At 47.8% G+C, this 18,217-nt stretch overlaps 1 protein-coding gene across 1 annotated transcript in view; it reads right to left on the minus strand.

Moving 5' to 3' along the window:
- Positions 1-18,217, minus strand: part of TACC2 (transforming acidic coiled-coil containing protein 2) — a 181,780-nt gene that overhangs the window by 46,144 nt on the left and 117,419 nt on the right. Inside the window, exon 8 of the mRNA XM_081243718.1 lies at positions 3,630-3,766. Coding sequence (XP_081099844.1) covers positions 3,630-3,766 — 137 coding nt within the window. The remainder of the gene's footprint in view (positions 1-3,629; positions 3,767-18,217) is intronic.

Raw genomic sequence — 18,217 nt, forward strand, 5'->3', positions numbered from 1 at the left:
TTCTTTTTTAATGGTTGGGTGGTATTCCACTGTGTATATGCACTGCATCTTCTTTGTCCATTCATCTGTCGATGGACACTTGGTTTGCTTCCATGTCTTGGCTATTGTAAATAGTGCTGCTATGAACAATGGGGTGCATGTAACTTTTCAAATTAATTTTCTCCCGTTTCTTTTCAATTAAAGAGGTTAATTTCACTTTTATTTTTTAGTTAATCTGTCTATAACGTAGCAACCCAAGGTAAAATCATGTCCTCGCTGAAAATAAGATTTAATGACTAATTCACATAGGCAATTACATGTTTTTGTATCATGAGCTAAACCATCAGTTTTAACCAACGATGCAAGAATTATAAAGCGACCATCCCTAGTTAGACTATGTTAATCAATGGTAAATGCTAAGAGCCTCTGGAATGTGTATTTACCTAATAACGAGTAAAATCATACAATCACTAAAAAAATCTTAGGTCAGTTATAAAAAAAAAAAAAAAAGAAAAAGAAAACTGGGCTCAGATAAGCCACACCCCGGCACAGCCCAGACGAGCGGCAGACACATGGTGGCCAGCCACATCTCACCCATTATCCTGTCCCGTGCAGCACAATCATGCTGGCAGCACGCAAGGTAAGGTGACGGATTATTTTGTAAAATTAAGTTTCCAGGAGGAAAAATCATGCCTTTATTCACAGCCAAAGGTCTCGTCTATTATTTCACGTGGTTCTTTTGGCACCTTTAGCAACATGGCAGGCACTTTGCAGAGGCAAACCAAACGGCAGATTTTCCTCTCTTGCCCTCTCTCTCCCTCGGTTCCCAGAAGGAAGCTTTCTTCTCCTCTAGCCACCTCCACAAGCAAGCACAGCGCCCCTTTAATCTGTACTGTCCCATGCTGTCCACAGAAGGGACCAGCAGACTTTTCTAATGAGTGCGACAAATCAGATGGATCTTTGTACAGCCCAAGACAGGGGGGCTTTAGGCAGACACAACCCCGACTGTAAGTGTCCTTAATTGTATAATCCGCATACATTTAGCCTCACTGTAGTTTTCCAAGGAGGAGAAGCATAAAGTCAGACTCCAACCAGTGTGATCAGAAGTTCCATGGGGCTGTGACTCATGGCAATTCACGGCTCCAGCCCCTTCCACTGGGGGTTCTCTCTTAACCCTCCATAGTGTTCATTCTTTCAAAAATTGCCATCCAAGCAAGAGGTGAGTGTTGTGCATGCGTGTGGGTGTGTGTTTAAGAATGGAGATCGTTCTCTGCTTTGTTGAAAGAGAAGTCAAGAAGAAGGAACAAAGACGGGCTGAAGAAAAGAACAGAGGTGGCAAACCAACCCCAGAAGCAATATGTGACTGGAAGTCCCACAGGACGCACACAGGCCCACAGCAATGACCGTCCTCTGGACCCTGCATGGCGCTTGGGGGTGGACCACGCACTGTCCTCGGCATTCATTCTTCTTCTGACCTCTTTCCTAAGGTATCCCACACATGTATAGGCATGAACTTATTATACCCATAAAAAAGGATAATTTATTCCTTTTTTTTATGACTGTGGGCTTTTTTTTGTTTGTTTAAGAAGATGTTGGGGGTAGGAGTTTATTAATTAATTTATTTATTTTTGCTGTGTTGGGTCTTCGTTTCTGTGAAAGGGCTTTCTCTGGTTGCGGCAAGCGGGGGCCACTCTTCATCGCAGTGCGCGGGCCTCTCACTATCGCGGCCTCTCTTGTTGCGGAGCACAGGTTCTAGAGCGCTGGCTCACTAGTTGTGGCTCACGGGCCTAGTTGCTCCGCAGCATGTGGGATCCTCCTAGACCAGGGCTTGAACCCGTGTCCCCTGCATTAGCAGGCAGATTCTCAACCACTGCGCCACCAGGGAAGCCCCGGAAAATTTATTCTTAATTGCACATTTGACCTAAGGATTAAAATGTGTTTGTCATTCAGCCACTTTCCATTAAAGCCTTGGGCGAATTTTTTACAATATTATAAGAAATGGAATTTTTACATTCTTTATTATATGAAAGAAAGTTGGGGTGCAAACGACTCCCTGAGAAATGTAAGCAGCTCCTCCTGCTTCTTCCCCACCTTAAAATCAAATAAATTCCAGTAATTACCCTCTCAGAGCTCAGTGCCTAAACGAACTTTGCAGCATCAGGTACTACTAACTGATAAGCTGTCAAAAGGGGAGAATATGAAAACTGCATTTATCAGATACCAGCAAAGGTGTCTCTCCTCCCCCCCCAGCACCACGGAGCACATTTGCTTAGGAACAATGCTCCAGGAGTATCTGCCCTAAAACTACGGCCAGCTTGAAGCCAGAGCGGGTAGAAAGAATCCCATCCATTGCTTTCTAAAACCAACATTAAGGTCAAAATAGTTTTTTATTTTGCAGTTCACCTGGCTCCTGGCCAGGGCGAGAGTACAAATGGAGGCCGGGCCGCTGGCCTGCCCCTTTTCTCCCCAACCTCCATCCCTCACCAGGGGCAGCCTCGAGCACAGGTGTGTGGACAACCCACCTGTAAGTCACAGCCCCATCCTTGGTATCTCCTTGGCTGAAGGGTGCAAACGTGGGCACAGTCAGCCTTGGGCAGATGGGCCAGGAGATGGGGACGGGGTGGGCCCAGGAAGTGGCTGCTCCCAGGTAACCAGAACACGGTCCAAGAGGAGTTTGGCTCTGCAGACTTATCTCGCTGCGAGGGCTGTGGCCCCAGCAAGGCCAGAATGGGGCCCTCTGAAGTTCAGGGTCCAGCTGAGGCTGTCCGGCTCTGAAGACAGTACTACCTGGCCCCCTGATTGGCCTGTACGGCCATTTCTGAGACCACCTGGCCCCCTGACCAGCTTGTGAGGCCATTCCTAGCAATCCCCATCTCCTTCCAGGCCTCATGTTAAACTTTAATGCTTGAGATGGTCCCACCCCTGCTGGTGTAACTGAAGGAAGCACACAGAGGACTGCAGCCAGCTGGGCAGGCTGGAGGCTGGGACAGGAGGTCTGTCCTATATCCTTCCCCATCCTCCCAACCGCAGCAGTCACCACATCTGAAAGGTACATAAAGGTCTTTGTTCTGAGTCACACTAGGGGGTGCGGGAAAGTGATAAGAAATCTGGATAATTTGAAGTAAATGAGGAATAAAGGAGTCATCCCTGCACCTATTCAGCCATCCATCATTTTCTCTTCTCGCCCATTTACTAATTATCATCCCCAAGCTCACAGGGGCAACGTTTTTAATAAAAATGCAGGTTCACATGCGCGATCCAGAACCAGTACTCTTATGGGAGCAAGGGGCCAAATATCAGAATCTAAGATTGCACCAGAGAATTCCATGACCCGCACAAATCCAGTTCTGCACGTCAGCTGAAAGGCACCCAGAGTTAAATGCATGGTTTCCCCAGAGGCCTCCCCTAAACTTCTGCAAAGCAGACACAAAATAACCCACTGTATCTCCGCACCCTTAGTTTACACCACATCAAACCAAGCCCGGAGCTGAGAGGCCCCAGAGGCTGGTGACAATCTAAGGGGCTCCAGCCCCCTGGGGTGTGTGCCCTCCTCCAGACGGGTCCCCTGAGGAGCCGCTGTTGAGCCTTCCTGGGGCTCAGCCGCAGGGCTGCCCCCAGGCCTCCCCCAGGGGTGCCTGATCCTTGGTTACCTGGTTCTTCTGGGGGAGGCGGAGCGCTGACCTCGGGTTCTGGAACGACTTCAGAGGGTGGCGGGGGTGGGGCCGGTGGAGCTTTGACGGGGGTCGTTGACTCCGGGGTCTCAAATGCTTCTTCAGAGTCAGAACTCCTGATGGGGAGAGACGGGGAGGAGCGCAGGTTAGACAGTTGGCCGGGGCTGCGTTGGCTCCGAGGGGCCAGTGCTGGGGAGCCGTGCACGGCCTAATGACCCCTTCCAGGACCGGTGCAACCAGTCTCACTGCCCAATTAAACGGTCCGAGGCCAGCCCTGAGCAAAGTCACTTCTCAGCGTGATTCCCAGGAGTGAATCTCATTATCACCAGCTTTGCGCCCAAATGATGGAGTCTTTGAACTCAGCTCTACACGAAATACATATTTCTGGCCTTAGTGACAAATACAAACAGTGGAATCTTTTGATCAACTTTGGCTCGCATTATTTTGGCAACAATTCAGGCAAAATGATATGGAAGCATTCCCAGGGACACTCTGTGATGCTGTGGTTCCAACACACCCATAGGACCCTCACTCCACAAGACAAAATCTCATTAGGTCTCTCTCCCCCTCACCCCATCATTCTCTCCCACTGCCTTTCTTTCGTAGCACAAAACTTGTTATTATAGATTTAGTCACTTTCTAATCATGTTAATGATCTTTCCCTTCTATTGAGCTGAAAGGCCAAGAGGGCAGCCTGTTTTGCTTTGTTTTGTGTTTTTTTGTTTATCACTGCATCCCCAGCCTAAACCAGGAGGCGGTGAATAAACATCCGTTAAGTGAATAAATGAATGAATGAGAGCTGGCAGGTCAGGTGGAGGACGTGTCAGACTAAAACACAAAGCACAGCCCCCTGCTGATCCCAAGAGTGTGAAAATGGCCGTCGCTGGTCTGCAGCAAAGTCTCCTCTCAAGGAAGATTCTTCAGCCAGAGAGATGAACCGAAACTCCACCCAGAGGACGCCCCCCACCCAGGAACAAGGGGATGCCACTCACCAAACTAAAGCCTTATCCTGGGCTCGAGAAAATCCAGAGCAGAGAGTCCTCCTCCATCACCCTGCTTCCACTAAGGACTCAATTTCAAGCCAGAAAGGATGAGGCACCCCCAAATCACTGAGCCAGGCATGTGTCCTCAGGCTGGAGGGCAGCTCCTTACGCGCTCAGGATGCACAGGGGTCCATGGTCCCAGCCCCACCACACTCTGAGGACACCAGCGTGCAAGAAGCAGCGGCATCGCCTGGGCTGATTTCTGCCTCGGGATACTTTAAATAGACCAAGATGCCACTTATTTACTTGCAACAAGGAGGGTAATTATCAAGAGGGTGGATACTTAGGATCGCTGCCGGCACAAGCGACCCAGCCGGCGATTTGGCAGAAGATGTATAATCAGAGGGTGACGCATCAGGTGTGTATGGAACGTGAAACGCTCACAGCGCCGAGCACCAGACTATCCAAGGACCAGTGTCCTCTGCAGAAGTCAGCATCTTCTAAAGACCATCTGCCAGCCGGCAGAGAACACCACGACAAACCAATCCCTCCACAGTCAGGCAGGACAGGAAAAAAGGGCCATTTGGTGAGTTCTCCTTCAGAAAATCTACATCGATGTTTTTACAACTTGTTTGTCAGAGACTCACTTTGTCAGAGCCAAAGATCCCCCACCCCCATCCTTTCAAGGACCCTGGCTCCTCCAACCTGCCACACAGCCCTCCAGGGACAAAGAGACGAACAGAAACATCAGAGCTGCTTTTGATGGGATCCAATGAGCCGAAGCCTGCATACTATCAAATTTCATCAGTAAAGACCAAATTCATGCAAACACGACAGAGGCCATGCTGACTTTTACAAATACACATTAATATTAACAGACTTAGCTTTTGTCAAGGGGGGAAATTTAAGATCCACGCCTGGACGACAACAGATCTAGGTGCCTGAAGTTTTGCAGAATCTGTTTACCGGTATGAAAAACACAAGGAAGTTATGCAACCGAGCATCAGAGAGAAAGAAGAGTTTGGATCTGCCTGGTGGGCCCTGGGTGTCGCCCTGGCCCCCAGCTTCGCACACGTCAGGGGCAATGTTGAAGAGATACACGGAGACAACTTGCCTCTTTCCTGAGTTTCCTTGAAGGACCTGCAGACTGGAGTCCCCACTGCCGGTCACCGTTGTCCACATCCACCGGGCCCATTCCACCGGGGGCCATGTCCACCAGGAGGCAAAAGCCATCTCCTCTGAAGAACAGCTTCTGTCGCCCAAATTCCCACCCCTAATTCCTTTGCTGGTATCTCTGGGATCTGAATCTCTTTAAGATGTCACTAAAAGGTTAGCTGCACGGCCAGCCACAAATGTTGTGAGAGCTTCCCCAGCCTCCAGTGGAGATACTGAGGGAGAGACTCTGTGTTCTTCCCATGGCTTCTGCATCCCCGGGCCCTGGCGATGTGTGGCTTTAGAGCACAAAGAGCCCCTGATCTTTCCCAAGAGCACAAGCAAGCAACAGGGAGGGCCGGACGCTTGTGGATTCAAGCTGCTGAATTCCAATGAGGTCTCCCCTGCTTGCAGCTGCCCAGCTGGCACACCTGCTCGGAAGGGACCACCGTTCCCCGCGGCCCTGTGCGGGTCGCAGTGTGTGGGAAGGACAAAGGTACACCAAGCCCCTGTGTGGTTCCTTGCCTTGTTTACCGTGAACTTTTCTGCATCAAAGCATCAGAGGCTACCACGGACCCCTAGAATGCCATTCACTTCCAGCACTTCCTGCATTGTTTTCATATTTTCACTGCCTCTCCCAGGAGCTGAGAGCAAGCTAATTAGAGGAGGCGGATAGCAGCTTTTTAAGTTAGCTCTTTTCTCCCTATTCAGTTTCTCAGGGGGCTCAAAAACATTCCCAAGAGCAGGGATTTCCGCAGTCCCCCCACAGAGCCTGGACATAAAAATAAAGCAGCATTTCAGAGTCCCAATGCATAAAAGCAGTTCCCATCGGCTGCTTGGTTATTTTTTCCTACCAAAAGAACCTGAAGTACAGGAAATTATTCTGCAAAGGCTCCACACTTTTAAAATGAAAAAGTAACTAATTTAATTTGCCAAGAAGCTGTATTAGAAAGAGAAATGTGCCATTACAGTCTGCTAAAACGACTCTAAATTGTAGGGAAATATATTCACCAGGATATGCATATCTAGGTTCTCCATAGAAGGAAATATGTAAATACATGCAAATACGAAAAGGTATATGCACTTCCATAGTGTAAAGACATACCTCTTAATGGCGAGGCATGAACTATAATGACTTTAATTCCTAGCATGAAGAGCGTTCTAATAGCTATCATATGCTGAACTCTTCGTTATGTGTCAGGCACTGGACTAGGCCATTTGTACACTTCTCTATAATTTACAAAAACATCATGCTGCTGGAGGGCAGGCCCATTTTACAGAAGACACAACTATGGTTTAGAGAGGCAAATTACTTTGCTCGAGGCCATCCAGTTAGTAAGCTAGGGAAAGCAGGGCTCAAATCTAGAACCGTCTGCCTCTAAAATCTGTGCTGTCTTACTACATCAGTGGCTTCCAAACCTTTTTAGCAACACAACTATTTTTCCAAATGAATCTTACATGAAATTCCTATGCATAGAGAAAAGCAGTATTTCACTTATTTTGTAAGCTCAAGGTATAATATATTCTTATTATAAAGTCTATTACTGAGAACAATTAAGCTATTTTGATGAACTTGAAAATTTGACACTGAGGGTCGGGGATGCCAACTGCAGCATTAGATCTGTTGATTCCTCTCCTGGCTGCACATTATTAAGAAAAGTCCCAGGGACTTCCCTGGAGGTCCCATGGTTAGGACTCCGTGCTTCCACTGCAGTGGGCCCAGGTGCGAGCCCTGATCAGGGAACTAGGATCCTGCAAGCTGCACAGTGCAGCCAAAAAAAAAAGAAAAGAAAAAAGAAAAGGTCCGATCCATACCGATGAGTTAACCACAAACAACACCTGTTTTTAACAGCTTGTCCTGCGACCTTGGAACATTCTTTAATAAGGCAGACAAGACAGGAGAGCTACCTAACCGGGCAAAACCAAATTAATCTATCAGTGCAAGGCCATATGCTGGTGGCATCCAACACCACACAGTGTGTGTGTACAGAGAAAGAAAGATGGAAATGTGTAACCAAGTGTGGAAAGACTGTGCTGGCTGCTGAAACCTGAAGTCTACCAAGCTCCCCAGTGTGCTGGTAAAGTTTTTAAATATCTTTTCTCAGATTTTGGAGAATCTCTATGGAGTGCTAAAGCCCACCGAGCACAGCTTGGAAACTTCTCCTCTGCACAACAACCAATACGGTCCCTCTATAGATGGCACGTTGTGTCAAAACAGTATTTTATGGCAACTGTCCCCAAAGCAAGACAGCCGGCAGAATGTAGAACCCTGAGGCTTATTAACCTATATTTTTGATTTGGTTTAAATATGTTTGTGTTTTACTTGCATAAACTACAACAACAAAGTAGTATAAGATCAGCACTCACATAATATAATAATAATAAAACATAGTATAATAAAGTATAGTATTAGTATAATATATAAGTAGTTAGTATAATATAATTAACATATCATAATATATACACATACATACATATATATACAAATACATGTGTGAATATGTATCCATAAATAAAACATCAGAACCTTTTAATAGAGAAGAACTATAAATTCAGTTTTCCAGCATATCATTAAATGGTTACATTTTGCTTAAGTTTTACTAGAGCTAATTCAAGGGCTTGGGAGAATACATTTTAGAGACCACAGAATCTTCCAACTTTGAAGCTGGTAGAAAATTTAGAGACTCCTTCCTGCTCTCCAACACTCTTATCACATCTTTTTAAACAGGTGAGGAAACTGAGGCCTGGAAAGCTAAAGTGATTCCCAAGGCCACCAGCCCATTCATGGCAGACGTTCTATAGAACTGGGCTTGCCTGCATGAAACACTGCCTCCAAATAACAGCTTTCTTTTCTAAATATAATGCCCGTCCCACCCTGGAAATCTAAAGTTACCTATACTTACAGGTTACCTGATTATCAAGACACACTTTGTGCTTAAGCGTTGCTAAAGTGGAGGGGACGTTTCCACATGCGTATCAATTTCCAGATCAATTCCTCAGAATTCCAGTTTACAGTTCCCACTGTGAAAGTGAGCCGGGGGACATAGGTTCTTGTCACCACCGACCAAGAGTGAAAGGCACAGTGCAGGCACTTGAGAGGTGGGGGGCTTCCCAGGACACGAGCCCCAGCCTCTGAGCTCCTCGTGGAGGGACCACCTGAGCGAGAAGTGAGCCCCTTCTCCTCCTACCCACCCCCCCTCCTTGAAGACAAACCAAGGGAAAGGCAGAGCGCTGGCCCAAAGCCCCGACTCAGGGACGAGGGCTCGAATTCTCCAGGTCAGAAGACCACCGGCCCGCCCGAAGACAGAGGGAGACCTTCCGGGAACGAACCTGAGCTCTCGACAGATCAGACGTCTCGTTCACCTCTGCAGCTCACGTAAGAGTTTGATGGATTTGTGAGGGAGCAGGTATCTCTGAAACTGATGTGCACTAAATTCTACTCATCAGAACATTCTGCTGTGAGAACCTTGTCAAGAAAAGCTGTCTCTGCCCCAAACACACACACACGTGCTTCCCTCCTGCCTAAAACAACTTGGCCGGACTGGTCATTTTTTCGGGCCGACTGAAAAGGGTCTTTCACTTTAATTTGCCCATCCAGGATATAGAAAGGGGATTTGCTCAGCAACATCGCTCCTCAATATATAAATAAAGGGAGAGTGTGATTTCAACACAACCAAAGGCTGGCTGGGATGCTTCCTGGACTGTCAGGTGACTGAGGGGCCCACGGTCAAGTGCTGTCTCTCATGAACACAGAGCCAGCTCTGGCAAGCCAGGCAGCTAGGATTTTCAGCCTGACACTCTAGGGAAAATCAACATAGATGCTAATACACGTATCCCAAGATTCTTGGCACCTAGCGTCTGTCGGGCTATAAGCCAGGTCCATTTTCAGATTCAAGTAGCTTTCATTTGGTGGCTACGTTGAGACCTCAGCAGGGTTCAGAAGGCACTGGCCATGAACACACTGGCCGCCTCTGGGTTAAGCTGCCGCCCCAGCAAGAGAAATGCAATCACAAAGAGCAAGAGTCTACATACATAGAGAACTCCCGCAGACCTGGTGACAGCCAGTTGTAAATTGACTGTAGTGGCAAGAAACAGGAACCGACTCAATAACTAAAACATGGAATTTATACAGAAAGGCTATGGTGGCTGAGGAGTCAGATTTGAAGAGACAGGGAGGAGCGTCCAACTGGCCCACCTTGGGTCGCATGCCCATCACTTAGCTAGAAGAGGGTAGGGAACCCTGATAAATAAGCAACCCATCCAGACCCAATGGAATGGGGGAGACAGAATGTCCCCCAAAGAAATCAGAAGTTGGAATGGATGGTATGCAGTCCATCAGCTCTCACGACACTATAACTACGTCACTCACTGTAACTGTGTGACCTTAGGCAAGTCACTCGACCTCCCAGGCCCTTGGATTGTTTGTCCAGTAAGTGGGGAAATAACTGTAAGGATAATGCTTCCTCCTTATTATTACGGCTCCAAGTCTGCCCTTGGCTTCTAAGCATTAGAAAATTGGGGGAATGTGATTTGCTAGCAAGTTAAGCCTTCTATTTTATTTGGTTTTGCCTACTGAGTTGGGCACGAAAGAGAATCTGGAGGCCACACACAGCATGGGATGGCTGTCTTGCCAGGTGGTCCACGGACACAAGTGCATCCAGGAGAATGTGGACACTCTCAGGGTCACACTGAGCTGGCCCTCATCCTTCCCTCAAGGTGCACACAACCCACGTTTGCCAGGGACAGGGGTGAGGGCTCGGTGTGGCACTACACACGTGTGTGTACGCGTATGCCCGATGAACCCCCCTGCCACACACACACACACACACACACACACACACACAGAGTTAGTTCTGAAATTGACTTAACTGCAATGACACCGGAAACTTCACAAAAGAGAAGTGACTCTACTGGCTGCGGGCCTCATTGCAGGCAGTGAAGAATCAACGCTGAATGGGCTCTGGACTCATGATTCCACAGATTTGTAACTGCATCGTGTTATGCCTTCCTGGAGAAAGGCCAGACTGAATCAAGTCTCAGGAGAAATAAAGAGAGAAGGGACCCAGATGGCCCTTTTATGTCCTGGCCTTCATGCTGATGCTGATACTGATACTCCTGAAATCTCATCTTTGTAGCCTAACGGCTTGCTTGAGTAACTTATACTGGAATCTTTCAACTCAGATTCTTAAAAATCTAGCTGGAAATAAGATATTTATGGATGCTAGCAAAAAAAAAGATAGGTAGATAAATAGCACCTATAAAGACTAAGTGGTAAAAGAGACAGAAAAACAACAGAAGAGGATGCAAAAACTCAAAAAGAGCAGGAATGTCTGGCCAACCACTAGGGCTTTTTCTAGCACCTGGCAAGTAACAATCCCTCCCTCAGAACCGCACACTGTTAATGAGGGTGGGTGGGTTTGCAAGTACAGTCAGGAGAGTTCCAAGCTAAGTGGTAAGTAGAAAAAACAGCAAATTAGGGACTTCCCTGGTGGCGCGGTGGCTAAGAATCCGCCTGCCAGTGCAGGGGACACGGGTTCGAGCCCGGGTCCGGGAAGATGCCACATGCCACGGAGCAACTAAGCCCCTGCGCCACAACTACTGAGCCTACGCTCTAGAGCCCGCGAGCCGCAACTGCTGAGCCCACGTGCCACAACTACTGAAGCCCGCGCGCCTGGAGCCCGTGCTCCGCAACAAGAGAAGCCACCGCAATGGAAAGTCCGCGTGCCGCAACAAAGAGTAGCCCCCGCTCGCCGCAACTAGAGAAAGCCCGCGCGCAGCAATGAAGACCCAACGCAGCCAAGAATAAATAAATAAAATAAATAAATTTATAAAAATACCCGAGCAAATTAAGGAATATAGTATAAGCTTATTTGGGGTACAATAATTATATATAAACATAAACAAATACACATAAACACATGTATATTTACATACACGTATATACCTATGTAGAGACGGTCCAGAACACAAGGAATTGAACACAGCTGGGACCTGATTAGCTGGATGTCCAGAGTGACACAATATAAGAGAAGGCGCCAACAAGGAGTTTGGAGAAAGCAGAGTGGCAGCTAGAATGCAGCCAATCCCCTCTGCACAGTTCAGGGCAGACACGCCCACGTGGGCCAGCCCCCTCCAGGCTCTACCCACAGGGGTGCAGCGGGGCCACCCTCCAGGTGCTGTCACAGTCTGCAAGAAGCATCCGTCCTGCATCCAAGGCTCACCTTCCACACTCAATGAGCATTCTTCTGATTTCAAGGTGGTTTTCCAGGCAGGCACCTGGGTACCAGGATGGGGGTGTCCCAAGCAGAGGCCAACATTTTACAATTAGTACCTCAGAGCTTCCTCATCCAGCCTCTCATGTGATCCTCACAACAAGGGAGGCACGTGGATTTCACTCCATGACAACTTCAGCAGGACCTGTCAGGTGCTGGGCATCTGGGCAGCTGAGTCAGACAGATCAGCTCCCCATCTCGAGAAGCTTGCGTCCTCCTGGGTCCCCAGGAATCCAGAGCCAAGTGGCTCAGAGACTTGCCAAGGGCTCGGAGCCAATACCAGAGCACGTGTCTTCCATCTCTTGTCCTAACCCAAGTACCGTCCTCCTCATCCTAGAGGCTCCTGGACGCTGACAGGCTAGACTCCTCATTTGCAAATCAGTCCCTGGTACATTTGGGTGCTGTCAGTTTCCCAGAGCACCCTCACCTCCAAGGCAACAGATCAAATGGAGTTTTTGCAACTGGGTCCACGACTGCCCAATGTGGGGTATCCAGCCAGGCCAGCCTGGGTCTCCTGCCCTCCTCACTCCCTCTCCCCTTCCTTATGGCCACACCTTAACCCCCTCCCTCATTCAACCAGTGGATGTCTAGGCACCCTGGCCCTGGCATCCCGACTACAGTGGCTTGAGGGTCTTGGAACCTACAGGGAGTGATAAGGGGAGGTCATGGGCCACCCAGACCTCTGGGGTCAAGAAAGTGGCCTCTGTTGGGGGTCAGGTCAGCCCCTGCAGTCTGTTACCCTCAACAATCACATCCTGGGCAAAGGGTAATATCATCACAGAGTCAAGGGAGACTAAAGTGCTGACATCCCAGGACAGACTCCTTCAGGAGGCCATAGGATTTCGGCTTAGCAGAGAGCAGGGGCGGCTCTGGCCTTAGATTCCTGGTTCCCAAGTTCTTTAGATCCAAAGTGTCCTCACCTGAGTGTCTGTCTCTCTCTGTGTGTCTATCTCTCTGTGTCTCCATCTCTATTTGCCTCCCTCCCCTCCTGTGCGTGCGTGCGTGCGTGTGTGTGCGTACGTGTATGTGTGTCCCCTCCTTTACCTCTCTATCTCCCCCGCCATCCCCCTCTCTAGTCAAAACAAGAAAAGGAACAGTGGAGGCTGCCCTGCTAATTTGATTCCTGCACTTTCCATCAATAATTTAAAGCTCATGCATTTTGACTTCATAAAATTCTTCATTTATAATCTTACCTTTAAAGTGGTCCTTTAAGGCTTTGCAAATTATTGTTAATAATGGCCACTGGAGAAAGGACTTGAGGGCTCTTACTGCATCAGGCATTAACATCCCTATACTCACCCCTTGTAATGTTTCACTCAGTTATAAATACATTACTGAGTCACGCTGAGAAGTCATTGTCCTTAACAAATACATATACAGCTTACATGTAGATTTCAACCAGCTTGTTAAAACCTGAGCATCCCAGAAAGCATGGCGAGTTCCTTGTGAGACCCAAGCAGCTGGGATTATTAACGGAGCAGGAACCTGCAGATTCTTGTTTGTAGAAAAAGGTTTTTGTCTCCTTGGCCTTCCCTGAGTTCCAAAGAGCAGACTCAAGCAGTTACGAATTAGGAAGTGAGGGAATGCAGAAACAAAGGAAAAGCGGTCAAGAAACAAGAGTTCAGCGATAAAACAGAGTCCTAGTTCCTCCTGAAGGTATCAATACAATTGGACACATGTTTTGCAGGAACCAAGACCCTCCCGGGTGGAGGATGGTGACTACACGCTAACCACAAGCACGCAGACACCAGACTGACTGGAACCAGAAGGTTGATGATTGAGATTCCCTAAACGTCACCTTGTCATCTCACCACCAACCAATCAAAAGAAAGTTATCCATCCTGCAGCCCTCACTCCAAATGTTGCCTTTAAAAATCCTTCCCAGACTTCCCTGGTGGCGCAGTGGTTAAGAATCTGCCTGCCAATGCAGGGGACACGGGTTTGATCCCTGGTCCGGGAAGATCCCACATGCCGCGATGTAACTAAGCCTGTGTGCCACAACTACTGAGCCTGCGCTCTAGAGCCTGCGAACCACAACTACACAGCCTGCGTGCCACAACTACTGAAGTCCGCACACCTAGGGCCTGTGCTCTGCAACAAGAGAAGCCACCACATGAGAAGCCCGTGCACCGAAACGAAGAGTAGCTCCCACTCACCACAACTAGAGAAAGCTCGTGTGCAGCAACAAAGACCCAACGCAGCCAAAAATAAATAAATTTTTAAAAAAGAAAAAGTACCTTCTTTTAAAAAAAAGAAAAAAATCCTTCCCTGCAAACCTTTGAGGAGTTCAGGTCTTTTGAGCATGAGTTGACCATTCTCCTTGCCTGGCACGCTGCAAATAAATGTTGTCCTTTCTTTTACTGCAATCCAGTGTCAGTAGATTGGCTTTGCTGCAAAGCAGGCGAGCGGACCCAAGTTCAGTTCAGAAACAACACCCTCCTGGGGAAGAGAACAGTGACCTTGAGCGAGGCATCTGGAGACCGGGAGGCTTTGACAACTGAGAACATGCTTCCAGAGTGGGTTTAGTTTTTGCTATATTCCACTTATCTGAACCAATACGTCCCACAGCCTCTCTCTGCTAATCAGAAAGATGAATTCTCCAGAAAACCTCTTTCCCAGCTCTGCTAAGTGAATGACAACCTGCGGTCCACTGTGGGTCTCAATGAGCCTCCATCGCGATGCTGCACACAGAAACAAGATGTACAAACCTGAACTCGGGATGGGGTGGCCAGAATACTTTTGGAAAAAAAAGTCTGACATTTAGAAAGTTTGAAAAGCTCATTTTCTACCACTGTCTGCAAACAGCACTTCTGTATAATAAAGAAGGAGGAGGATGCCAAACTTTTGTCCCTTTCTTTCCCATCTCTTTACATGATAAAAAGGAGAAGAACAGCTTGTAAACAGGGTGTCAGTTGCAGAGAATAAGTATTGTTCAACGCCTTGAAAACATGTTTTTCCCTGAAGGCACTGCCTGCCCCAGTGTGTTATCATGCCCTCTCTCATACAAGATGCAGCGACATCAACCCAGTCTTTGACCTACTTATTAAAAATTCTGAACTGATAAACTCTAAGTGAAAGCACTTTCTTTGTGTATAAGATAGGAATTTATGATTCCGATCATTTTGTCGATGAACAGAGCACAACATTCACCAAATATAAAACATGAGATCAACAGAGCTGGTTCTAAAAGTCCTGCTCTGCAACCTGTGAGGTGAGCCACTTGGGGCAGTTTCTGTAACATCCCTGGGCCGCAGTTTCCCCGTCTATGCAGTGCGCATAGTAGCGAGTAACAGGTGGTGGTACCACCAGACATACGGGGTTATTTTGAGGAGTGAGTTTATACCTGGGAAATGCCGTGCACAAGGCCAGGCAGTTCGAAGGCATTGACTCCCTCCAGTCCTTCAAGTGTTAAAATTCTACAACCAAGATTATCGTATCCATCATCTAAACATAATCAGAGAAACACTAAGCATAGTCATCTTTTCTTTAAAGCCCCCTGTAGTCAGGGGGCAGCTGTACCAATGATTCCTGAGGTTTTTACAGAGCGATGAGAAAAGAGTGTGATTTCCTTGTTCTTCTCACACACCTAGCACCAAGCCCCGCCCCCAGACACGTACTGCGAAAAGGGCTGTGGGCGAGGAATTGTAAAATTAAGCAAGAAACTTCACTCGACTCTTTACTGAATTAATTCACAGCCACTCGGAGAGAAAGTATAATCAACAAAACAGAAGTGCTGACACAGTTTGTTCCAGGCTCTGGGCTGTACTTGGAGTTTCTCTCTCTTGCGTTCCCTAGAAGGAAGGTTTCTCAGAGACAGACTTGAAGAAGGAGGAAGGAGACAGTCATCACGGAGCTGGGGAAAGAAGGTTCCAGGCAGAAAGAACCACCAAGAGGAAGCACCGTGAGGTGAGAAGGAGCTTGCCAAGTGCAAGGAATGGGAGTAAGGCCCCCAGATCTTGAGAGCACAGTGGGCAGGAGGAGAAAGCTGCCTTGAGGAACCGGAACACCAGTGGAGGGTTCTACTCGGGACAAGAGCTCGCCCTGATCTATGTTCTTTATTTTTTAAATTTATTTATGTATTTATTTTTTGCGGTACGCGGACCTCTCACTGTTGTGGCCTCTCCCATTGCGGAGCGCAGGTTCCGGACGTGCAGGCTCAGCGGCCATGGCTTACGGGCCCAGCCACTCCGCGGCATGTGGGATCTTCCCGGACCGGGGCACGAACCCGTGTCCCCTGCGTCGGCAGGCGGACTCTCAGCCACTGCGCCACCAGAGAAGCCCCTGATCTATGTTTTTAAAAGGTCTTTCTGGCTGCTCAGAGAACAGCAGCAGGAGCAGGAGTGGCGGGGGGGCGGGGGGGGGAGGGGAGGAGATGATCAGATCAGCAAGGAGACAGGAGAATCCAGAAGGGAGAGAAGATGAGGCTCAGACTAGCGGAGGGGCATGGACCAAGGTGGAGAGAAGCGGCCAGATTTGAGGTGTTAACATGTGATTAAGGAGCCAGCTGTCAGCGGTGGAACTGAGATTCCCAGAGCGCTTTCGAAAACTTTTAGCTACGGGCTTCCCTGGTGGCACAGTGGTTGAGAGTCCGCCTGCTGATGCAGGAGATAGGGTTCTGTGCCCCAGTCCGGGAAGATCCCATATGCCGCGGAGCGGCTGGGCCCGTAAGCCATGGCCGCTGAGCCTGCACGTCCGGAACCTGCGCTCCGCAATGGGAGAGGCCACGACAATAAGAGGCCCGTGTACCGCAAAAAAAAAAAAAAGTTTTGGCTAAATATAAGCATTTATTTTTACTTGCACTATAAATGATACAAGGAAAAAATAGTTTTTCTCGACTCCAAGAGACTCTGAATCATCTTTTACGCCGGTTGATTTAATAATAACAAAAATATCGGAGTCATCATCACTGGTTTAAATATGACAAAGCTGATAAGTAACCTCATATTTCAGTTACGTATAACAAAGCTCCAACGAACAGATAAATTTCCCACATCAAACAGACAAACTGTCTCAAGGTTAAGGGATTTGTGACAATAAGCCAATTGGGTTAAAATAGACTCTCAGAGCTGAGCTTCTTGACAACAAACAACTCAATTTTATGATAAAAGGAATAGAACGTGGTACAAATCTGACCATAGTCACCTGGCTACTTCTATTCATCTTGTCTGCAAGCCCAGTTACTTATAAGCATGCTCCAGCCTCCATCCTTGCTTATTTTTAGGGCAAGATGTTAAAGGCCAGCTTTGTGCTTTGTTTCTCAAATCTCTTGCATCAAAGGCTCAAAGTTCTCCATTATCTCAAGGTTCCTGCTATTTAAAAGTCATGCTTCTGGTTTCAGCTGAAAACCTTAATGTAAGCTGAATTAAATAATTAGGGGCTTATCTCTTCTTTTCTTTATTTGTCACAGGACATGTGAATGGATTAAGCCTAAGAGATAAGAAAAGGAAAGAATCAGGAATTTCACCTAAGTCTTTGCTCACAAAACTGGGGGAAGCATGAATGGAGAATACGATACATTTTGCCCAAAATTAAGATGGAAAAGCTCTGACTCTTGACATTCCACCCCACACTTCCTTCAAAAACCAACACCAGAGGGTCTCATTGGCTTGGTTCAGGTAATGATGATCATCATGACCACTGAGAGAACTGGCCAGCTCGAGATCAGACTCCTGGAGGAAAACCCACCAACCAAATCCTCATTCCACAGCCTCTAAACTCAAGTAAATAGAAATCTTACAACAAAGATATCGGGGATGGAAAAAAAGCATCTCCGCCAAAGAATGCAAAAGTACTCAGATATGGGAAAAAAATCAGACACTTCCTAAGCACCATTTCAAGACGGAGGCCCCACAAACCCTCAATTTCTCCCTTAGACACTATCTTCACCCCAGTCCTTGGAAGCAATGCCTCAGAATGAGCCAGAAGGAGAGCGGGAAGGGGAGGGTAGGTGTCACTCAGAACAAGGGACTCCGCGGGCACAGACACTTGATTCTGAGCCCTTCATAGATGCTTGTCTGAGAGATGCCCAGAGGTGAGCTCACCCATCTTATCACAGTATATCCAGTGCTCTCTGCCTTAGATTTTTTCCAGGTCCCAGATGAGAGAAGATGCAGACGCACTTGCTGACACATGGACACACTGTCAACGCGCAGCCTGGGGA

The sequence above is a fragment of the Mesoplodon bidens genome (assembly GCF_964165515.1).
Source record: "Mesoplodon bidens genome assembly, chromosome: 1".
NCBI lineage: Eukaryota > Metazoa > Chordata > Mammalia > Artiodactyla > Ziphiidae > Mesoplodon > Mesoplodon bidens.